This window comes from Myxocyprinus asiaticus, chromosome 12, assembly GCF_019703515.2.
Source record: "Myxocyprinus asiaticus isolate MX2 ecotype Aquarium Trade chromosome 12, UBuf_Myxa_2, whole genome shotgun sequence".
NCBI classification, from domain to species: Eukaryota; Metazoa; Chordata; class Actinopteri; order Cypriniformes; family Catostomidae; genus Myxocyprinus; species Myxocyprinus asiaticus.
In genome coordinates this window covers 39129461-39155045 of record NC_059355.1, presented here as the reverse complement: position 1 = coordinate 39155045, position 25585 = coordinate 39129461, and the positions used below count along the sequence as shown (strand labels likewise).

General features: G+C 38.1%; 1 protein-coding gene across 3 annotated transcripts in view; it reads right to left on the bottom strand.

The window, feature by feature from the left end:
• The window catches only part of LOC127449106 (semaphorin-3F-like), a 67977-nt gene that overhangs the window by 19825 nt on the left and 22567 nt on the right, over nt 1-25585 (bottom strand). For 2 of the 3 annotated variants that reach the window (XM_051712275.1, XM_051712276.1), the window contains exons 3-8: nt 9132-9292; nt 8912-8974; nt 8431-8550; nt 6254-6343; nt 1388-1481; nt 758-877 (exon numbers count right to left, since the gene is read on the bottom strand). In XM_051712275.1, coding sequence (XP_051568235.1) covers nt 758-877; nt 1388-1481; nt 6254-6343; nt 8431-8550; nt 8912-8974; nt 9132-9292 — 648 coding nt within the window. The remainder of the gene's footprint in view (nt 1-757; nt 878-1387; nt 1482-6253; nt 6344-8430; nt 8551-8911; nt 8975-9131; nt 9293-25585) is intronic. The other variant, XM_051712277.1, reaches the window with a different exon arrangement.

Genomic DNA, 25585 nt, shown 5'->3' with positions numbered 1-25585 from the left:
ATAGCGCATCGATATATCAAAACGTCAGTTGTGATGGAATCACATCAATACTGAATTGTGTCAACATATTTATAATGTACAATCTATTTTTTTAAACAGCTACTGTCATCATCCACCAAATTTAGCTAACAGCTATTGATAAAGCTGGCTAGCTAGCTAACAGCGACATAGGCTATCGTATAAATGCATTCAATGTATCATGCAAAGAAAACTGATTACTTCAAACTACAGTCTCGCATAGCCAGACCTATATCCACACTTTGTTTTAGCCCTGTTCCAGCACTGGAGAGTCAAATATAATATACAGTCTCAAAGTAATTTTAATTATGCTACCTCATCTGTCAGCATGACGCCGGTGAATCACATTCAGTCTGTTCAGTTCATTGATTGTTTGGTCGATGCTCACTTGCTTGCATCCCTATGGAATGTGTGCACGAGCACGAGCAACAGGTAGCTGGCTGCAGTTCACTTAATGGCCACCGGTGTCATTAACAACAAGGGATTCTGAATCTTACATACTGCACCTTTAAGCGTAAACCTTGCTTAATTTGGTTAGATTTCTTTGAAAACAAGACAAAATATCATGCCATTTTGCTTGTAAATGTTAATTTATCTTGTTTTTAAAAATTTTGAGATATTTTTACTGGAAAACAAGACAAAAATACAAATTAAGAAAATGATATATTTGTATTTTTGCAGTGTTGGTGTTACAGTATGGTTCAAAGGTATTCTCAAAGGTTTATGCATATGGGTGTACCGTGGAGCCAGCGGGAGTTGTACTGGTCTGTCCTCATAGCTGTGTGTTTCCCCAACGTGCGGAAGATGGCCGAGTCCGTTCCCATAAAATCAATGTAGACTCCAGCATACAGCTGGCCATCTGCAAAAACAAAGTGAGTGCAAGGGAGACAAGGAGAGATAGACATATAAACTTGAGAAGGATAAATTCATCAGATCCTGAGACAAAAGAAAGAAGGAGACCAGCACAGTATCTAATTACAGAAGTATGGAAATTAATTCAGTATGATTACAATACTTTGGATCCTGCTGGTAAACAAAGGCAGCTTAAACTAGTCTAAAACTGTTTGCTGGTCTTAGCTGCTCTCCCAGCCTGGTCAGGCTGATCTGTAGGCTGGTTTTAGAGGGGTTTAGGGCATTATTTCAGCTGGTCAGCTTGGGAGACCAGTTGGCTACCAAGTTAAACCAGCTTGGCCAGGCTGGGTGACCAGCAAGACCAGCTGAAGATGAGTTTGGTCAGGCTGGGAAGCCAGCTTAGCTAAGACCAACAAACAATTTAAGGCTGGCTCTTACTGTTCTTTTTTCATTTTTCATTTATTTATTTTCTTAGCAGGGGAAGTGATGATTGTGAGAATATCTGAGTGGTACTTACTTATCAATGCTGAGACACTGTTTAGTTTGGGGTCGAAGGGACATTTCCCTTTCCCAGAATCTAATTTACCAGGCTCCAGTCGGAATATGTATTCCTGGAATAAGGAGATCACAAAGGTTTTTCATTAATAAGTGTTTAAAAGTACACATAAGATGAGCAGTATTGATTCTTGGCTTACTTAGATTCTTTAATTTTCCAGTGGTTAAGAGTATGTGGAGGTAAAGCCAGGAAGTGAAATGCACACTGGTATAGTGGGAATAATGGAGGAAAACTATACTTTCCAATGTCAAGGTTGTAATATAATGAAATATCTTTATGTAACCTATGATATTTAATGAGCTTTTTACTAGATTTTTCACTCCGTTGTCCTCTTAGGGTGTTTTCACACCTAGTTCATCTGAGCACTCCAAGCACTCTCAGAGCGGTATAACGTGTGCATGTGAATGTGACAAGGAGGAGGGCATAGCCGGGCCGTAATGATGGACGCCCGGTGCTGAATCAGTCCAATCAGCGGGAGGGGGATAAAAAGGAGCCGGGGATGCCAGCTCGAGAGAAAGAGAGACACATATCTCCTTCCAAGATTCCCAGGTTTCGGCACCAGTGTGATATGATTGAAGGATGGGCAAGGAGGAGGCGGGAACCAGCAGAACAGTCAACATAACTTTAATTACATAACTGAACTTAAACAAACATAAAAACACAACACGTGTGTCTCTGTCTCTCTCGAACTGGCGTCCCCGTTTTGTTTTTTATCCCCCTCCCACTGATTGGGGTGATTCAGCGCCGGGCGTCCATAGTTACGGCCCGGCCACACCCTCCTGCTTGTCACAGTGAACAACCCAAGTGATCTCAGACCCCCGTAAAAGGACCTAAAAGTGAACCGTACTCAGTCCACCTCAGGAGGTGGTCTGAGTATGGTTTGCTTGTGGGTCCTTTTGTGGTTCGATTGATTTGTGTGATGTGAGAGCGAAGAGGTACCAGTCTGCTTTGCATTTTATGACATAAGTACCTCGTGGCTTGCCATACATAGCTGCATTACATACTTCATATTCCAGTCACAATTTACTGTCCACATATGGAAATCTTAAGTGAATATAGATATACCATGAATACCATGATGTATTTTTGTGTCTCATATTCCATTCTTGTTGTATTATTTGAGCACCTAAAATGAAGAACGCGTTAAGATGAACAGCTTTAAAGTGCTCTGATGGGCGTACCATCTACGGCGGTTTGCGCCAAACCCCCACGAAAATACAAGCAAGGATTTTTATAGTTTCACTTTAATTTTATTTGTGCAAAGGCAAATGTTCTTGGCTCATACACACAATGTAAATGACATGCAGGAGGAGACTGTTACGGAATGCAGAGGCAGGACCCAAATGCAGAGTTAAAAAGGGGATTTATTTATAAAAAAACAAAAACCAACATAAACTCCCACAAGCGGGAAAAACAAATGTAAACTACCCCATAGGGGAAAAAGGTATCCAGGCTGGGGCAGAGGGTAACTTGAAAACAGGACCGACCGGACCGACAGAATGAGGAAAGGTAATTCACACAGCATGGAACAAGACCGACTGGAAAACAAGGGACCGACTTAATACACAGGCACACAAGATGAACTGGCACTGGACAGCACACATGAGGAGACTAAAATAGGGAGTGAAATCAACAGGATAACAAGACAGGGCAGGTGTGACTAATAAACTAATAATGGGCATACAAGGAGGCTGGGTATGACGCAAGACAGAGAGACACGTGGAAATACAGAAACAAAACAAAGCCACGTGCTCTCACAAGACAACAAAACACCCGAATGGCATGAGTGCACATCGCCAAGACAAAAAGGCAATATACGCTCACGCCAACCAACAAACAAGATGAGAGAATGCATAGCAATGCCAAACAAAGCGACGCCACACATTCTCACACTCAACAAAACCTGAGCAAACGCCACGCGATGCATGCAGCAGGTGACAAAAACAAGACAAGACACCTGTGCGAGAGTTCGGCCACACACAAACCCGAAACCTCAGACTGAAGTGACCAAACCTCAGCACAATGTGAAGACAGCTTGCGACCCGGGCGCGCAGCGCAAGGCACACCCCTGTTCGCGAGAGACAGACATAAACTATTGACGTGACTGCATACTGCCAAGATGACATTAGTGCGATGCACCCACGTCAAAAACAGACAGAACATGGAGCATGAGTGTCAGGATCCCGACACAGACCGAAACCGAACCAGACAGGAAGTCAGGATCCATACCCCATGCTCAAGACATGAAACAAGACAGACCGAAGAGTGCACGACAGGGAATACAACCGAAACCGTGCACTCACACAAAGATAGACAACAAAACACAAGACAGACTGCAACAGTATAAGGACGGGCAAGGAGGAGGCGGCAACCGGCTGAACAGTCAACGTAAAGTTTAATCAGAAACTTAACTTAAAACAAACATAAACAAACACAGACACACATGCAACGCGGCCGCATGCGTCTCTCTCTCTCTCCAACCGGCGGATCCGGCCATCCCTTATCTTGCTCTCCCGCTGATCAGCTGATTCAGCGCCGGCCGTGCTCCATCACGGCCCGGCCATGCCCTCCTCCTCGTCACAAAGACATGGGACAATGATGCCACGGTCCTGTCAGACAAAAGCCATGACAGAGACACTTGCTTGCTCCATTACTCTCGAGATAATAGATAAAGAAATGTTCAAATGCACATCGAATTTCAAATGTTTTCCTTAATGTGAAATAAGGGCTTGTAGGTTTTATCAACAAGTGAAGAGAGTGAAGAATTTAGGACAGAAATACAGTATACATTATTACTTTTGCATAATGTAATATAATTGGCGGTGTTGTCTGGGTTTCATAAATTATATAACATATAAAATATTTCTTTTTATGTAATTCTATCCCTGTGCAATAATTTTGTATGAAAAATTCAATATTTTTTAAAGCCTTAAAAGTAATAATATAGCCCCGTTTTATTATATGATTTCAAGTTAAATATCAATAAATTACTACTTAAGGTGTATCTGTAATAAGCATATGTACACCTTAAGAAGACAATTTGTATGACAATTGCTTATCATAATATTCACAATTATTTATGAAAAAATAATTTCAGCCAAATTTCATAATCCTGATAGCATTAGCTGCAATATGGTCTGTGTTCTTAAGGAGCTGTGGTGTGAACAACAAGGGGTCTGAGACCACGTTAATGTGAAGAAAACCAAAAGAGAAACTGGGTTCTCTTTTAAGTCCATTTACATTGTGAACACCAAAAGCACTGAGGTCATTTGCGGCTGGTTCCCTTTCTGGTGCACTTTAACCAAACTGGGTTTTGTTCTCTTAAAACGTACCATATGTGAAACCACCATTAACCATCTGTTTAAATCAGCAAACATCAATATCTAGCCATTTGAAAGAAGGGAGCTGGTTTAAAACTGCCTAGGTAAATGCAAAAACTAAATTAAGACCATAATCCTTGAGTTTAATATTATTGCTTAAGTTTCCATGGTTCTTTGTGGCTGCCAAAATAATAATAATAAATTAATGGGCTTCTTAACATACAGTATGAATAATGTTAAATGGAAAACAATGGCTTTTAGGGTTAGTGACAAATATTATTATTATTAATATTTGGATTTTTCCCCTTTTTCTCCCAATTTGGAATGCCCAATTCCCAATGTGCTTTTTAGTCCTTGTGCTTGTGTAGTGATTCACCTCAGTCTGGGTGGCAGAGGATGAATCCCAGCTGCCTCTGTGTCTGAGACTGTCAACCTGTGCATCTTATCATGTGGCTTGTTGAGTGTGTTGCCATGGAGACATAGTATGTGTGGAGGCTTCATGCCATCCGCTGCTGCAACCACGCTCAACTCACCACGTGCCCCACTGAGAATGAACCACATTATAGTGACCATGAGGAGTTTACCCCATGTGACTCTACCCTCCCTAGAAACCGGGCCAATTTGGTTGCTTAGGAGACCTGGCTGGAGTCACTCAGCATGCCCTGGGATTTGAACTAGTGAGCTAGTGAACTCCAGGGGTGGTAGATAGCGTATTTTACCACTGAGCTACCCAGGCCCCCCTGTGACAAATATTAAAATCAGGTTTTAAGGAACACATCATGAAGCTCTCTTTAAGCTTTTTAAGCTCTTTAAGCTCAGTTCCATGCAGTTTCCATGCCAGCTACAGTCAGACAACATTTTGCACACCTACAACAGTAGGTTAGTTAATTTGCACCAAATATGTACCCAATCACAGCAAGTGGAAACATCTAGCATGTTGCATGCATTGTTTTTGGAGCACATTCTTCTTCTACGCTTTAAGCAGGCATGTACTGTAAAGGGACATCTAAAGAGTCTAAAACATGCCCAAGTATACCAGCAATTCAGCAAATTCAAGTCTCAACAAAAGACTTGTTTTGGAAAATATACAAAAGCTTTTTGGAGCTTAGTTTGTACCTCTGAGCTTTACTTTGCACACCACAAATGTAATATAAAACGTTGAAAAATTTTGTGCTGACTAAACACTTTCAAGTCCTGATGGAGTCTGTGGGTGTGGGAGTAATCTCTGCATGTTCTGCTAGATGTCTGAGCCAAAGGCAGCCTTTGGAAAAGTGTAGGCAAACTTGAGAAAGTGAAGCTCTAAAGCCAACAGTTCCTCTCCAGTTTCTCTCAACGCCTTTAGCAACCGAGAAAACCAGCTGCTGAAAATCCAATTACTGTGAGAGAACAGAACATTTCCTTAGACAAAGCTATTGAACCCGAGTCTTGTGACCACAGCGCACATCTTTTGCCTCAAGAAAAAGACCAAAGTAAGTTCAAAAGGCACTTCCATCCCCTTGTTTCCCACCTTGGGTGCGTATGGCTCTGGTGAGGCACTAGGGTCTGCAGCTCGACTGGTTCGGCCTCCCATGCGAGGCATCTGATCTTGGAGAAATCCCTATAAGACAAGGTGTATGCCTAAATAAAGAAAACTTTCTGTTCATACAATTAAGACCCATGAGGAATGATCCAGGCTTAACATGGAAGACACTGAGATGCTAGAAAGATGGCCATAGTTTGGTTTAAACTCGGAGTACACAGACGAAAGAATAAATTGATGTCCTAATTTTGTACAATTAGGTATTTGGTTGTTTTATACATGATCAACATGCTGGAAACCCTTGTTAGCATATGCATACGAAATGCAAAGAAACACATGCACATCGCAAAACCCCATTAAATGTGAACAAATATGTACATAGAAATTGATTTACACTGGCCCCAAAAAGTGTTTGGACACTTAATTTAAGCCAATTTTTATTTTTTTGCCTCACTTAATCACTATGATAAGCCTATAATAATGAATAAAATATTTTAGAGCTGTCGGACAGATTTGGCGGGAAATTGCATACTTCTGTCAGTCGTCCTTGCATGTTTATGTCATGTCCGTAAATAAAGAAAAGAAGGTCCAGCTAGCTACTACAGCGTGTGTATATGTGCAGTGATAGGTGTGGTTGTAGTTTGAAGCTGAAAGCTTGTAGTCACAACAAATGATCAACATTAACCATGGATTGTTCCAAAAGGTAACCCTCTAGGGAATTACCCGTTTTCATAATAAAGAGCCGAGAAGAGTCTGCAAGCAAAAACGGAAAGCGTCAGAGCCCGTAATAAAACACGAATCAACATCGCCGACAACTCTGAGATGGAGTTTTTCTTGCTCGACAGGTTAGATATTTTATTGGGCCTATTGTTAGCCAGGTATCTCTCATAGTGCAGTAGTTTGTTAGATAGTGTTAGCCCCTCTAATGTGGCATTTTATTATGGATTGTAATACTGCAGTGTTTGATTTTGATTTTCGAGGAAGGACAATGAAAAAAATATATATATATACTGGTAACAATGCCAATCTCTAAACTAGTTACTATACTGGTCTATTTGCCTGCTAGCTAAGTTATAATAGTTTCTACTGTTATCCGACCTTATCTGATATGACAAGCAATTGTTGTCTAATGTCAGCACTGCCTAGTTTGTTTAACATTATTTATTATAAAACAATTGTTTTCAGTAAGTCAAAACAACAGAGGAAAATATGCTACTTACCTGCTCATAAGATATATTTTTCGAATATCCATCTTTTTCTTTCTTTCGTTATGTATTTATATTATTTCATGAGGGGAGGGGCAAGATTTAGTCATTAGTGACATTTGCTCTGATAAGATGATCACCTGTAACCATGGTTACACCGGCCATCAGATTCATCCATGCAGAAGAACAGAGCCAAAGCCCAACTCACAAAATTACCCAAAACAAAGTTCCTCTCCAAGTAACTTGCAGTTTTATGCTTCAACCACTAGAGGGCCAAAAGTTACATAGTGTAGCTTTAAAAATGTTTGAATTTCTTTGGATTTGATAGCAATTGGCAACCCAAGTGCCATCTGCAAACAAATTATGCTAGAGCTTTTCTCAGAACTAACTTCACTTTTCTTAGCCATTTCTGCAATTACTTTTGACCAACTTGTCTCAAGATCATTTTCAGTAGTAGTTTATTTTCAGTTGTTCCAGTTAAGTTTATCAAATTAACAATGGACATGTTCCACTAACATTTGGCAACCAAAAAGTGTCCAAACATAGTTGAACATATTTTGAACAGTACATATATTGTTTTATAATTCAATTATATTGTTTATGACATTCACACATTTTTAAGTGTAGTAAAAGTGTCCAAATAATTTTGGGGCCACTACATACACAGATTAAGTTTTTATGGACAATTGTTGGTGATGGAATGCAGTTATAGGAAAAGAAGGAGGTAAAATTAAGACTACAATTAACTCCATTTAAATACAATTACCCTCCTAAACACTAGGAATAATATTTACAGTAAGTAACATGTCAATAGACATACAGGTGGTAAAGATTATCCAGTTCGATCCAGGGTGGAGAAACATTTCACTCTAATGACATAATACCTTTTGAATTAGGTAGCCAACAGATTGAACTCTTGACCTGCAAATGTCAACAGGTCACCCGTGAATGATAGTTTACCTGTGACCTTTGACCTCTGTCCACATAGGTACAGATGGGGTTGTATGCTCCCGTTCCGCACACGTACAGGTGGGTTCTGTTCCACGGCTCGATTAGACGGATGAAATTACCACACTCGCCCTGAAAACAGAACAGAATGATATTACTGATGCCGTCATGGAACACAAAAGATTTACAAGGCAAAATTATACCTCCAAACAAATCCTAACTCTTGACATGTTTGATTGACAGATGGAGATTTTCCAAAAACAGCAGTGCTTTGGCAACATTTCATTTAAAATTTTAAACGGATGTTATCTCTAGGAGAATTAATTTGTTTGCCCAATTTATTCAATATTTCGCCATGTCAATTTTATTCTGACTGAAATGGCATAATTTAATTCAATGAAAATAACATTTAACTGAATCTTAAAACATTTAGAAAATAACCATTTATTAAACATGTACAGTATAAAACAGCCTACACAGCCATACATCTTACATTGATGTCTTTCCCTGATAGGACACACTCAGTCCTTCTCTGAGGAGCCACGGGCCAATGAATCTGAGGAAAAAGAGAGATATAAATAAACAAATGCCGGTCATCCAATTCTCCAGTGACCAGACTCAAGCTTATTCCAGCCAAGCCTTGCTCGTAGTTCTCATTTGTAGCAATTTGTCTCACAGAAAGAGACAGAAAGAGTGTGACTGAGAGATCTTACTATGAGGGGCTCTTTGTTGATGTCGTTCAGGTCTAGAGACAGAATATAGTCCTTGCTGCCCACGTACATGCGATCATGATCCTCATCCATACGCAGGATTCTGTAGTCTGTCGAGTTGAGCAGGAAAGCAAAGTGATGGGCAGTTCCAGTAGACTTCATCTCTGAAAAAAGACAGAGAAAAAGATTTAATTTCAATTATTCATTTAGCAGATACTTATATTTAAAGTGACTTACAACTGAGGAAGTAACAAGCAATTTATCACAATGGAGACAACTATATTAGCAGTGCCAAAACACCAAATTTTCAACCATCGAATGGCTTGCTTGCAGCTGCGCATCCACATTAAGATGGGATTTTCGCATCGAAAAAAATTACACACATCACCCTTATGTGCTTGCATAATTAGATGATTTTTTAAACAGCGATGGTCTCGGCAGATTGGGTGGATGCTGGAAACTTGTTCCACAGAGGAACACTGAGTGTAAATGTTCTAGTAAGCAAATAATTAACTGAGTCTTATTAGAAGATGGTTTCAATCTATCAACCTGGGGGTTATGAGCCCAGCTCGTTTCCTTTATCTGCTGAAAACCATTCCAGATGTGAATCAAATCCACCATCTCGAACATAGGAGGCCAGTGCCTTATCCATTGGTGGTTCCCAATTTGTTTGTTATAAGTGAAATACAACTCTAGGATTATGAACAATAAGGATAGCAAAATAACAGAAACTCTCTGAACACTTATCAACAGTTCAGAAGATATTATAGAGGCATTCTATTTAATGCACGTCCATGCACCAGCAAACTCAAACTCTCAAAACTCTTACATTCAATCAATCCAATCAACTGTAACTTTTGCCAAGTTACAGCTGTCGCTCAATAAAACTCCCATCTGTACAGCTGTATATTTGTGACCAGTCTGCAGTCTCTATTGAGCTAACTGGAGTGTTTCCCTGAGGTTCAATGCATTGGCAACATTCCTTTGTCTTTTTTTTTTTTTTTTTTTTTGTGTGTGTGTGTGTGTGTTATTGTGATAGTCCTGTTATTACAAAGTGGATTTCTTGTGGATTTTTGGCTCTCATAGAGTTCTCAAAGGGACTTACTGAGTCTTGTCTTCAAATACTACTAACAATAATGTTGTGTCAGGCTTTATTTTTCCTCTATCCCCCAAAAGGCTTGGTTTCCTTTGTTGGAAATTGAATTGGTCCAAGTGAATGGGTGCCAAAATTTGTAAGCTCCAAAAACCACATAAATCAGCATAAAAGTAATCCATAAGACTCCAGTGTTTACATCAATGTCTTCAGAAGTGATATGATAGGTGTGGGTGACAAACAGATCAATATTTAAGTCCTTTTTTACTCTAAATTCTCCTTCCTGCCCAGTCAATCTCCACTTTAACTTTCCCTTTCACATTCTTCTTCTTGTGTTTTTGGTGATTCACATTATTCATGAACACACACACACACCCCCCTATCATATCACTTCTGAAGATATGGATTAAAACACTGGATTCGTATGGATTACTTTTATGATGCCTTTATGTGCATTTTGGAGCATCAAAATTTTGGCACCCATTCACTTGCATTGTATGGACCTGAAATATTCTTCTAAAAATCATCATTTGTGTTCTGCAAAAGAAAGAATGTCATACACATCTGGGATGGCATGAGGGTTAGTAAATGATGAGACACTTTTAATTTTGAGGTGAACTATTCCTTTAAATTTGTGACATTAATTCCGTTGAAACAAAATGCTGCTTGATGTGAATCAAAATTAATATCCTAAAAGATGTCACAAGCATTCTCATGCTAATGCTGAGCTCTCCTCTATTTGCACAAATAGTCAGTGCTATGTAGATTATGGTTCATGGAGTTCACATGGAAGTCCCTTTGGATAACATTGGAGGGCTGCATTGTACATTTCACTGTGGCAGGTGCAGGGTAGAGTGCATGTTGAAGGACAGCTTTGGAGAATGGAATGCCAAGAGTCATGTTACTGTAGCACAATATACTCTCGGCTCATGTCTAAAGACTGGCAGGTTAAACTGATAAGGTCTACCTGAGAATGAAATGTAGAAAGCCAGGAGGTGGGGGAAGGGGTAACGCATTGAAGATAGTTGGCAAAGTCGACTGGATTGCGTCCAAGTTAAAACAGACACTTTAGAGCCAAGCACAATTGCAATTTCAGTACTAACTGCAACAATTGCCTATTCTATTGTGTAACACATCTAGGCTGCAAGGTTTGACCAAAATCATATTTTAAATGGTGGGGATAGTGAGTATAACATAACCAATTATTTGTTTATGATAATAACCCTGCTAAATAATCAGTTATGCTCAGGCTCATATGAATAGAGGGGGAACGAATAGTGTAGACAAGGGATTCACTGGCAACGCTTGAAAGATTACAATAAAGTCATTTAAGATAAAAATATTTGACTAAAATAATAATAATAAAAAAAATCGTTTTACAGATAGCTTTTAATTTCTAAATAAGTTACAATTAAATGTAAAGTGTGTAATTTCTATGCCACTAGCAGCTCCCAACAGAATTGCAAACATTTTATTGGATTATACGTGTAGACAAACCAACACAGTCTTATGACAACTTGTGATAAATTGTACAAGATGGCTAAATCGATAGATGTCATTCATTTGTTTTGTTTTTATATACGAAATTTACTCATTCCATATTTAAGCAATAGAAAAACCTGTAATATGGTTCCCTCATCTCGTTCCAAACCCTGATGTTTTTTCTTCCGTGGTGCACAAGTTATTTCAACAGTGTTTTTCAATTTAAATTGTTGTTAGGTTTGGGGTTTGTGTAACAGATTAGACTTTATGGTTAGGTTTAGGTTTGGGTTTAATGTTTAAACTTAAGAAAAATCGCAATAACATGGATAATTTGCCCATTTATATTTACGGGAGTAAAAGTCGTTTTTATATATACAATTTCACCAATTTCCCCTGCACAATTTCTTGTGCTATTACTACGACTTGTTATGACAAACAAGTAATTCCACTCCAAACTCACGCCATTGACTGAGTCAGAGGTTGTCATGTCAAACTGCTCAAACAAACAGCAATGCTTTAAAACCGCAACCTAGCCACAGTGTTTACATTGTTTGGGAAGTCAACTTACAAGTGACTTTCCTATTTTTGTCTCTGCACATTAAACTGGGAAAAGAGAATGTAACAGCTTTATCAGCATCACCATGGATACCGTAATGGATTCTATGGTCCATCAAGAGAAATGGCTGTTGGCAGGATGTTTGCTGGCAGACAGTATGGCACTCTGGATAGTTTTAAAATATCATGCTAGATGACTTTCTTTACCAGTAAATTTGTTCTTTTGGTTGAGAGAGAAAAGAGGAATTTTCAAAACAAACTTCTCTTGCCCCTGTCTGTCTCTCTAGCACACATTAGTGTCTTCTGCTCAGTAACCTAAACAAGAGCCTCAATACTTAAAAACAAGAGAAGGGCATCTTCACAAAGGATCCAGAGATCCTGAGAGATCTTCTCTCTTCCGTACTCCACCTTGAGCAAAGCCAGCTGAACCCACAAAAAGACCTACAATAAGTCACGTCTAGAGCCAGATTCCACAGACGTGTAGGGCCAACTTGAAAACATACTAGACAATCAGAGCCTGAAAGCTTTTTGGTGTTGAGCCAATGACAAGAGATGAACAACTGCTTATACTTAGCCGCCCCAGGTCAAATTTGCAAGTTCATAATGAAAAGAGACACCAAAGCAAGCAACACCATCATAAGAATTTAAAAAGACATCATTTCTGATTTCTGAAGACCTAGTCCATGTAAAAGTACCATCAAAGTCTTTTAAAAAAGAAACTATACAATCTGTAATTGTAATATAAACATTGGAACATGATAGCCACAAAGGTGTAATTAAACACTTAAAATAGGATAAATATAGCTTCAGTTAATTGTTTTGACTTCATATTTGTTTGTGGTGTGTCTAGCAATAATCGTAATTCTGCTAAATTGCTTTGGAAAGAATCACAAAGCCAAACGATACATTAAAATGTTGCGATATACTTTTCTCTGCAAAGTCTTTCAAGAATTTATCCCTAAGACAAAAAATAATGCCTGTGTTGACATAAAAACAATGTCTGAAATAATCAATTTCAATTTCAGTTTTTCTAAAACATATGTTTTGCAGCAATTTTCTTCTGAAAGAGAATTTGACTTGATCATGACAGGAATGATTTCTTTGACATGTTTAGACAATCTTGCAAAAATACACTTTGCACCAATACTGTAACCAGACCTTACAGAAAATTCCAAGCTCTGCAGAACATTTCACTGGGAAGGATGGGGATCTTATTGGAATGTACAAACCATGGAGAAGCACCCATCTCTGCAAAGTACCTGTATTTGAACATGGTATCAGAAGAGATGATCTACCCCATTCTTATTCAAAGGGAGTAAGGCGGGGCCACCAACAACATAAAACCTCATTTACCTGGCATAGTTAGAATTCCTCATCACTTTCATTTCAGGGTTCTAATTAAGCACAACGGCAGGTCCACCATGTTCCAACAAGTCCTTAGCCATGCCTGTGTGTCTTTGCCAACTGTAATAATGCAGTCTAGTAAAGCTCACTATTGACAGTAGGTATAGGCGATTGCAAGTAATCCTGTATATTCCAGAGACATTTTGTTTTTTGTACTGATAGTGATTTACAGTGTGAACTGCCACACTATAAGACAAAGTATCAGTTGTTATCCTTTGTCTCTTTAACCATATTAATAATTATGGTTAGTGCTGCACAATTAATCGAATAAATAACCGAGATTACAATTACGGTTAATCTGCCACAATTAACTTATCATGAAAAGTGTCAATTATAGCAGTCCATGTAGGTCTAATGATGTTGTCTATTGAAAATTACATTTTCTATTTAATGTGCTTTTGCAGTGGTTGAGCATTGTAACCAATCACAGACAAGTCTGTTGCTCGCGTCTGTGTATAATTTATTCAAAACATTGTTTTTCATGCTTATAGAGGGCCAAGGTGAAGATGGCTGTCATCATTTACTGACAAAGCTATAGAGTAATACAGAAAAAGTTCTTGGCTTGTTTTAGATGTGCAGCCTAAATAAATAACATGACATGTAGTTGATCTAACCAAAATAAGTATTTGAATATAAACTGAATTAAGCTAAAGGGAAATAAGAAAAAGGTGGAAATATATGGAAATAATCAGCAGAATATGGATATAAACAGAAATTATAACTTTTATCATAATCATGCAGGCTAAATTACAGTATTACATGTAAAAAAAAATAGATCTTTTGGCCTTTCGCCTATTTATTAGGTGTTGCAAGCCAGATTTGAACTTCAGTTACCTACACAAGCATCACAACTCAGTGCACTAACCACTAGGTCATGGCTCCAACCTTTTATGTTTTAACCCTGTAAAGCCTGACAAATGAAAAAATTGTCAGAATTCTTTTTTACATTAATCTGTTTTTAGTACCATTAGACAAACTATAAATAAATAAATAAATAAAATGGCACTTTTTTTTTAATCTATCATATTTGGTATATTAGGCTTTAAAGGTCATTATCCTCCTGAGGCTCAGCAATTCATTTTTGTATAGGACATTTTATTTAAGTTTTTCTTAGCACATACATGCAACAGTTGTAAATCTTGGGGTATTATCAGAGGACTCCCTGGGCTTTTCAGAGATACCAAATGTTTGAGAGATCCTCCCCTTGGTCTATAAATATTTTGATTGAAATGCATCACAGTTCAGTTAAGCACATAAAATATAATATGAATAAAATATTATTTTTTTCAACAAAAAAAATATCATATGTATTTTATGCACCAAACACTATATTGACATTTAAACAAGGGAAATTATGAAACTTTATTCACTGCATATCTGTGTTATTTATTTGTAAGATGACATCATAACAGCAGGCTGCAAATATGGAAATACACAGAAAAATTACTTCACACATTGTTATAAAAAGTTATAAAAAGTATTTATCAGCATTTTCAAAGCATTTCATTAATTTTTTTGTAGTGGAAATGAATGGAATGTAATGGTGATTGAGAGATACCTCAAAAGCCTGTTGTATCATATATGATACATATGGATTTCAACATGCTTTTCCAATAAAATAATATAAAAAATTTTAACCTAGCACAAGATGTTTATATTCAGCAAATACTCTTAAAATATCAGTAACAATATAATCATAACTGTCACTTTTACCTTGATAAAAAAGCTGTCATTTATCCCAACATAAGAGTTATTATATTTAAATAGATCGATATAAACATTGAAATCACTTCTTTTCACAAATAACCACTAGATGGTGCCATAAACATGTGAAACTTGCATACAACATTGTTGTCTTTGTGGACAACAAAATCCCTTAGAAGACATCTGGACACTGGAGGTTTTTAGTACTACAAGCCCCATCCTCCATTTGCAGTGACATGTCTAAATTTAACACGGACACACAAACATGTAACTAAAGCTTTGGAGATTGAGCTTCACCTTTAGCAGTCCAGCCTAAATAATCACTTTAAGATAAGGCCTTATCTCTCTGACCGCTCATATGGATTTGAGTGACAGGTTGAAGGACAGGGTGGACAAAATATGATGAAGGCCAGAGAGAGAGAGAGAGAGAGAGAGAGATAGAGGGAGAGAGAGAGAGAGACCTTACCTGCCATCTTTGACTTGTGTATGTGTGTGCGACTCTTTCCTGTCATGTTCAGCATTGATTTTAACAGCCCTCATCCCTGACAGAGGATTACTGCATCCTCCTTATCTGTGCCTCATCTTCTGGGAAGACAGGCTAGTATAATTAAAGCTGAGGATTTAATCAAAGCACAGATACAATGTTTTTTTTCTCTCTCTCTCATCTGTCCATCAAATCTTATGACAAATAAGGGTGAAACAAACAGACAAACTTACTTGCCGGGGGCCAAATAAGGCAAAGGTACACAATTTCTTAACTTTAGAAACCAAAAGGGCCACATGCAATCTGCAAAAGATGAAAAGGGCAGCAAAATATATAAAGTTTTGATGCCCACTCGTGAAAATATTTCTATTTTTTTAATTTAACACAAAAAGTAAAATTAAAATGTCTAATTATTGGACCTGTTTTGCTGTAATGACAGCATAGACTCGTTCTGGCCTGGACTCCACAAGTTTATGCAAAACCTAATGATTCATGTTGTCTCAGCATGATTTGAAAATGTTTCAGACAGCATAATGTGTGCTTCAATGGAAGCAAGGAAATCTAAACTTCTGTCCAAAGGTGTTTACAGGGTCAATGTTGCAAATTTACTTACATTTGATTAGTGACCTAGAAGTAGCGCAGAATCTTCAATGTTTCTCATTAATTTTATTTCATAACCTTTCTTTTTGTTTCTTATGCTAAAATATTATGTTTATTTCCAGGTTTAAATTAGATTTTGAGTCTCAGGTTTTTTGCAGTAATCATTCAAAATATAAGTTTTATGCTGGTTTGATGGATGAGGTTTTGTGGTCAATAGTTAAACTAAAAATGCACTGCCTAATTTTGTGGGCTAATTTGAATAAATATACATTTATAAATAGCCATGTTGCAGGCCACAGAAATAAAGGCTGGTCACCTGCTGAGTTCCATGGACCTATAGTAAAAGCTCTTCAACTGAAGAGAACTTATGAAGCATGTGAGCAAAAGACAAGAGAAATAAGATAAATACTGTATAGAGTAATATGAGGAGAACAGTGATGAATTAAAAGAATGTAACAGAAAAAACAGAACAAAAATAGAACAGATGAAGAGAAGAGAAGGGGCTGTGTGAATGGCTACGGTTGGGAGTCTCCCCTCAGGGAGTGCTGGGAGTCGCTATTTGCTTTGGACCACAGCTTCAGTGAGAGTGAGGGTCATAGTTCACTCTCACAGACACAGGCAGAGACTCCATGACAAATCCAGTACTGCAAAGTTACCCTGACCCATGTGCTCCAACAGTGAATTGTTTCTCAAAACGGGATGAATACCTGTAATTTTCCCCTTCTCCCAAACAGCAGCCTGAGAGAACCTGAGGTTCAACATGGTAATAATTAACAGGCCGTGGCGTCAATTGAAAGTCCTTGCGCCAGTTTAAAGAGCTTATTAAAGATGTCAAAATGTGTTTTCACAAGATCACAGCCCATATTACTCTATAGTTAGGGCTATTTATTTTACATTAGGTTTATTGTGAGAGCCTATTCTGTATAGAAGTTGTGGCCTTTCTCATTTTGCCAGGTGTATTTAACACAGCCAAAAACAACACTTCTGATTCTTGATTCATTTCACTTAATGCGCTTGAAGAATCAAGTTTAGCCTTTGTGAATGTTAAACCAAATCTATCAGTCCTTCTCAGGTATTATGTGTGGAATCCTGTGAGCAAGAAATGTGGGATACATGCAAGAATGCTGGCTTGACAGTGCTACATTTCTCAGTACCATGACTAGAGGTCTATTTTTGCCGATAACGCTAAATAAGGGGGTGGAAATGGCTAATAACCTGTTAATCGGCTGATAGTTTTTCAAATTGATTTATAGAATGTAAAAAAAATATTCGTAGTCTTTCCTTACCATGACGGGCACAGACATAGAAGCTACAAGAGTTGAAAATGAAGAAAAAAATCCCAGATGTAGTTTATTGTTCAAACTAAATTATTTATAATTGCAATAATAACCAGAAAAATTTAAGATTTGGTGTATAATTAAGGACTTTTAACAAGCAGAAAACACTCCGGGGACTCTTTATTTTGAAATAACAGAGGCTTGGCTCCGTTACAATGCTCTATATTCAAGTATTAACCAAATTAAGTTTTTTATATTCACCAGATGAAGAGTTTGTATGTATATTTCACCAGATGAAGTTAAATCAGTGTGGTAGCGGGGGCGTGGTCGAGCGGTTGTCCTGAGAGAGATAAAGCGGTAAGGGTGCACACACCTGAGCGCTATAATGTCTAACACCTGTTTCTGATTGCAGTAAGCACTGGGGAGAGCGATAAAAAGGGACCACGCCAGAGACGAGGGAGAGAGAGCTATCTGTCTGAAAGAGACTATCTTGAATTTAAGCTAAAGAACGTTCTGCTGAAAAGCCCCTTTGAGTTGTTTATTAAAATTATACCTTTGAGTTGAGGCCCAAGTTTCCTATGTCCTCCTTTCCCTCCCTTCCTTGAACATTACAATGAGGAATTAAGTGTTTTATAATTATTCACAAGATATGAAGTTGGAGACATGATGTATGTGCTGCTGGGGTACGTTTCCATATACTGTAGTCACATTTTTCTTTGCATTCTCTTGCTTCAATTTAAAACACTTGATTATCTAATCAAAATAACAAAATATGCATTCAAGGAAAAAATATGGATAAATATTGTCAATGATGAAAGCCTTAGATACAGCAACTCCCTACAAGATGTCAGTGATTGTTTTTATTTCACCTCTAGATGCTATGTTATATTGCAAAACCAAACCGTTTAACTGTAGAAGCCTTAAGCACTGGCCTCTGAGGGAATAAAAAAAGGAATTAGAGGGTTAAACTATCAGCAATAATCAGCATACATTTTTACCGATAACTGATAACTGCAAAAAACAACTATTGGCAATGATTAATCTGTAAAACTGATATAATGGTCTACCTCTAAACTTGACAATAGCTCAGCAGTTTTGAAAATAGCTTTTCCATTAACAAGCTAATTTCTCCAACAAGTTGCAGTCTCATGTTTTTATTAGGGCTGTCAATCAATTTTTTTATTATTTTATTTTTGCAGGTTAGCACTTTTTTGGTGTGGTTTAAAATACAGATTCACTGATTCATACTGTATGAGTCATCACTCAAATAGTGTTCCTAGAAATTCCTTTTGCTTATTCTTTTTTTAGCGAAAATGCTAAAATTTTTACCAAAGTTTTCAATCCAAGATGTTTTTAGCTTTGTGTGTGTGTGTGTGTGTGTGTGTGTTCAGGTTTGATGCTGTCATCCAAATTGAGATCCTCATTGTTTTTGTGTCCAAAAAAAATAATTATGTATTCTGAAAATTATCTAAAATATATTCTCCCTTTAAATAGCTTCAATGTAGTAACTTTGTCACTAGTTTGTTGAATCTAGCTCATTTTTAAATTAGACTCTAGCTCATTTTTTGTTTAGCTACTTGAATTATGAGTAGATTGTAACTTGGCAAGCTCCAATTTCAAAGAATCTTTCCCAACACTGCTGTTTGTGATGTTTGCCATCAACATATATTTGGTATGATGAGTCATTTTTTGCACGGCAAGTTCATTCATGACAAACTATATTTCATAATACTGGCCAAAAAAACCATTTCCCCATGCCATAGCCCTGCCTGATCACCCTGATTAAGTCCAGCTCCACATTCAAACACGCAAACATGTTATAAGACCTTGAGGTGTTTATCTCATCATCTGATTTCACCAGGATGGTTCATTTTGAATGAGGGTGTCAACAAACAGAGACAGATAAGCACAGCTATTCTTCCTGTTTTCCATTATCATATTGGTCAATCTGAGAGTTGCGGCAGATCTTTCGAAATGCATTCTGTTAAAAATTGGCATTAGAGATCTGCTTGTTTCTTTCTCTTCAACTTTAATCTTTCTTCCTTCAACACAAGATCCTTCCTCCCTCCTGCATTTCACACAATCATGGCAATTATTAAACAGATTTCATCAGCTTCACTTTCGATCCTCTCTGATCCTTTCTTGTGCAAGTCTATGTCTACATACCAAAGAAGAGATTACAGATAATTTGATTCTCTTCACTGAATCTCTTTCTCTCACTTTCACGCTCTCAACTTTATACCTTTTGCTTCAAAAAGCACATAAAGGCATCATAAAAAGTAAGCCATCCGACTCCAGTGTTTTAATCCATATCTTCAGAAGTTATATGATATGTGACGGTTAGAAACAGATCAATATTTAAGTCCTTTTTTGCTAGAAATTCTTCTCCCTGCCCAGTAGGAGGCAATATGCATGAAGAATCTGAATCACCAAAAACACAAGAAGAAGAATGTGAAAGATAAAGTGGAGGCTGACTGCACTGGGAGGAGAATTTATAGTAAAAAAGGACTTAAATATTTATCTGTTTATCACCCACACCTATCATAACGCTTCTGTAGTCATTGATGTAACCACTGGTGTCTTATGGATTGCTTTAATGCTGACTTATGTGATTTTTGGAGCTTCCAAATTTTGGCACCCATTCATTTGGACCAAAAGAGCTGAGAAATTCTTTCAAAAATCTTCATTTGAGTTCAGCAGATAAATGAAAGTCATACACATAGGCCTGTCGCGATTATTAAATAATCGTCTGATCGCGGTTATTTGACCTAACTGCGGTTATTTGAGACAACTGTGATTATTGTGCACTTCAAATTCGAATTACATTTTAATGCCAAATAAGGGAATTTTAAGCGAATATATAGGCTAAATGTAGTCAACAGCACGTTTGTGTGTAATTCAGTTGACCTCCGAGCGTCACTGAGCGTGCGTGAACCGCTTCTCTCACGTGCTCTGATGCATGTGCCATTAGCAGACTCCAATCTCCCGCAAAAATATAACCGAACAAATATAAACTTTGATAGTGAACACAAAGCATTCTGGCTTCACTTTAAACGATTGTGTAATGGCAAATGTTTCTGTTAATGACACGCAGTGACACAGAGGAAGATACGCATGCTTGCTCTATTTCTGTGAAGTGATAAAATGATGAAACAAAATCTCAAAGGTTTTGCATCAAATTTAAATTTCATGTCATTCATGTTTTTAAAGGAAATCAAATATCCATATTTTATTTTCAGTTTTATATCTTTTAGGTTAAATATGAAATATGACAATTTATATGACAATTAATCGTGTAAGCCCTAAAAGAGACAATTAATTGTCATAGCCCTAAACAGACAATTAATCGTCATAATCACAATTATTTGTTTGACAATTAATCGTCAGTCAAATTTCATAATCGTGACAGCCCTATCTACACATCTGTGATGGCATAAGTGTGAGTAAATGTTGAGATAATTTTCATTTTTGGGTGAACTGTTCCTTTAAAACAGCAAAGACCAGCAAACCATCCATCATTTAAGCTGTTCTAAGACCAACTAAACACCAACATGGACAGCCTGGAAGACCAGGTAAACTAGTTTAAATTATCTAAGACCAGCAAACCAACTTGAGATGTTTTTTACAACAGGGTTACCAAATCACAGAGTCTCACAGACTTGGTTCTCTATATCAAGGAGTAGTTCTAATCTCAGGAACCTCAACCAGCATTTTTAATAAAACTAAGAGGAAAGCAGAGGGTGCTTTTTGTGCGTTCAGTATCCTCTTATTTTAAATCAACCTGCTGGAGTGTGAAAGTTGATCTTTCAGAACTCTATTTTGCACTAGTTTGGTACGCATCTCCCTCACAACACAAAACTACTCATCACACAATGGCAATACTGCTTAGCTAGATCAGGGTCAAGAGGTCGCAAAGGTTATCATGCACACAAGCACGCACTGAACTCCAGCCAGGTTATCAAAGTTCAGGTCAGTGGGTTGCCTACTTGATACTCAACACATAGCCACTTGACCTCTGTTGCTTGGAAACAAGGGAAAGTTCATCCTGGTTGTGAATATTTACAGTGACCCGTAGCCAAGCAGAAGACCTTAATGGCATGTGACAGGCAAGAAACAAGCATCTGAAAGCGGCAGCCACTGCTGATTAGGAGTGTGTGTGTGTGTGTGTGTGTGTGTGTTTGTGCGTGTGTGTGTCTGTGTTTGTGTGTGTGAGTGAGAGAGAGAGAGAGAGAAAGAGAGAGCCTATAAGCTTTGATTTGATCATTACAGTCCACTCTTTCATTGAGTGCCTTTCATCTCAGTCTTTGCCTTGATTGTAAAAGCTTTTAAAATGCAGAGACAGGTCTTAAAGGGATAGTTCACCCAAAAATGATAATTCTATCATCATCTGCTCACCCTAATGCTCTCATGTCACCCTAACTTAAATGTTGTTCATACTTTCTCACATTTAATCCATTTAAAGGCAATTAATTCCAAACCTCCAAACCAAACCTTTTTGGATCTTGGCAGCCATTTGTCAATATCTATGAACATTGCAATGGAAAGATCAGCCTTGACATTCTGATATACATCTTTTTTTGTGTTCTACAGAAAAATAAATAAATAAATTAATTAATTAAAATATATATACATAAACACTCATTGTAAAAACATTCAGTCAGTGAACCGGGAAATTAGTGCATAGTAAAGAGGGTTGCAGATATCAGAAATATCCACAGAGAGACAGTCACTAATGTTAATAAATGAATAAAATACAACTAATATATAACAGTTATACAACAGTAAGTTCTGGTCCTCAAATCTGATTGGATGAGAGACGTTCCATGAGTACTGATGTCACAGAACATCAGCACTCGGACGCTTCACTGTTTGTATCACTCCACTTGTGTTCGTGGTGTTCTAAACTAAAGTGTAAGAGCAGCACATTTCATATAAAAGAGCTGTGTGTGTCTTTTCATTTTGCCCTTTGACATTAAAGACTTTAGCCAGCATGTGGCGACAAAGGACAATTTTTATGAGTTATGAGCCAGTTAGACGTGCATTGAGTCAGCACACATCAGTCAGCAAGCGGTTTCTTTGAAGTCATGGCATTAAGGCATATCACAGCAGAGAAACACAACTGACTGAGTAATTGCACATACGCTTACCCAAAACTATTGGATACAGGAGTGTCCGTGTTGTGAAAAATAAACATTCAACATGGTGGAGGAGAGTACGCACTGGCTACAGCAAAATACTCAGGGGGGACCCGCTCAGACGGCTATTTTTACACAGAGAAAATAGGATGTATTTCACCAAAATTCCATTATCTTCAGCAAGCTAACTACACTACAGCTGTGGAATAAAGTTAAACAGCTATAGCTTTACTGTTCATCACTGCTTGGGAGTCGAGACAGTCACACTGACTCAGGTAATCTCTCTCTCTCTCTCTCTCTCTCTCTCTCTCTCTCTCTCTCTCTCTCTCTCTCTCTCTCTCTCTCTCTCTCTCTCTCTCAAACACACACACATCCTTGTTTCTCCAATGACCTGTTAGAAATAGCCCAAGCCATCAATTCTAGTCCTAAAGTGACATTTTCGATTTAGTAAGGGAGGCTTGTGTGCATCTTTTGAAATAGCAATGGCAGATCCTGATCTGTGGCGTTAGAAAATAGTTCCATGCACAAGTGTGTTCTTTTGTGACAGTCCTTAGTTTGTTCTGCAATATCACACGAGCAAGAGTGCTGAATGCCCCTACATCAGCATGGCTGTGATTACCTGCAGCACTCGACAACCTCAAACCTAATATTCCACATATACTTAAGCAATATCACACGGAAATAAGGCAAGAGGAAAAGAAAGAAATGCACAGTCATTGCATACTGAAAAAGCATTCCCCGATTAAGAAAGCAGTCTCCTGCTTTTATCTTTCTGCATAAAAACATAATATCCCATGCAATGCTAAGCTGATTGACAGCTTGACAAGCAGTCCTACAGGCCTACGGTCCTACAGCCTCGTGCCTGTGGCTGAATCACAGCCGTGCTGATGTAGGGTCATACAGCACTTTTGCTCGTGTGATATATAAGTATATGTGGAGTATTAGGTTTGGAGTTGTCTGTGTTTTCTCACTTCTTGTCAATTTAGTGCAACATGCATGCAATGGGACATAACATTAATTCTCAATGCTTTATGTCCAAGATAAAGCTATTAAAACTGGCCTGCACCTTATCATACTTTATTCAAAAGCAGAATCTCGCAAAGACAGCATAACATGTATCGCAATGCAACCATATAGTGTGATAAAAAAAAAAAAAAATGCATCAATATCTCTCTGTTTCACTGTTTCTCAAGCTCTTGCATGAAAACACATAAATGCATGCAAAGTGAAACACATTAACACATGTAGCTCTGTCTCATGGGAGAGAGACCATTAGAATCAGAGAGCATACCCAACCAGTGGAGGTGTCAATCAAAATATATATTAACCACAAGACAGACCCTCAAATGCTTGTGAGAAAGCCTGAGTAAAATGACTCTATTTAATAAGGCCTGATGCCTGCAGCAAGCCATCTTAAAGGAATATTCCGGGTTCAATACAAGTTAAGCTCAATCGACAGCATAATGTTGATAACCACAAAAATAATTTTGACTCGTCCCTCCTTTTCTTTTATCTTTTTTTTTTCTTTTTTCCCCTTTTTTTCCCAATTTGGAATGCCCAATTCCCACTCCTTGTGGTGGCACGGTTACTCACCTCAATCTGGGTGGCAGAGGACAAGTCTCTGTTGCCTCCACTTCTGAGACAGTCAGTCCGCCCATCTTATCACGTGGCTTGCTGTGCATGACACCGCGTAGACTCACAGCATGTGGAGGCTCATGTTACTCTCCGCGATCCATGCACAACTTACCATGTGCCCCATTGAGAGCGAGAACCCCTAATCATGACCACGAGGAGGTTACCCCATGTGACTCTACCCTCCCTAGCAACCGGGCCAATTTGGTTGCTTAGGAGACCTGGCTGGAGTCACTCAGCATGCCCTGGATTCAAACTCGTGACTCCAGGGGTGGTAGTCAGCGACAATACTCACTGAGCTACCCAGGCCCACGTCCCTTGTTTTCTTTAAAAAAAAAAAAAGCACAAATCAAGGGTACAGTGAGGCACTTACAATGAAACAGAATGTGGGCAATGTTTAGAGGGTTTAAAGGCAATTTCACGAGTTTGCCTGCCCATATAATCTTTGAGTGATGTAGGTAAAACGTATGTGGCTTGCTGTCTGCAAAAAGAGGGGCTGGGATGTGAGGGCAGCAGCGGAGTGTCGGGAGGGTTGGAAAATTCATCATTTGACAGGAAGAGTTCGATCTCCAATGAATCGAACATGTTTCTCGGTTTGAGGTGGGGCCAAATGCCGAAAGTACCGTCGCCGGGGTGAGGTAAGTGGTGGCTTATATATACTATGGCTAATTAGTTGATTAGATGGGCAGGTTCCTCCCGAACCTTCGTTTATTAACTTCATAATGTAAAGCTTATAATTTTATAAAAGCACTTCTGTTAATTCTTCTCATGTATTATTTGAGCTGTAAAGTTGTTTAAATTGTCATTTTTACAGTCATTTTAGGGTTTAAGGGTTCATTGACATTACATCATCATGGCAACAAAGTTGTAAAATTGGCTATAACTTTACACAGAGAAGGTTAGAGACGTTATCACACTAAAATCATTAACACATACTGTTTATGTCATGTGGCAATTCTTTAAAAAAAAGTGAGTATTTTAACATTAAAAAATTGGCCCCCATTCACTTCCATTGTAAGTGCCTCACTGGAACCCAGATTTTATTTATTTTTTTGACTTGCAAATGAGTGGCAAGTCAAAATTAATTTTTG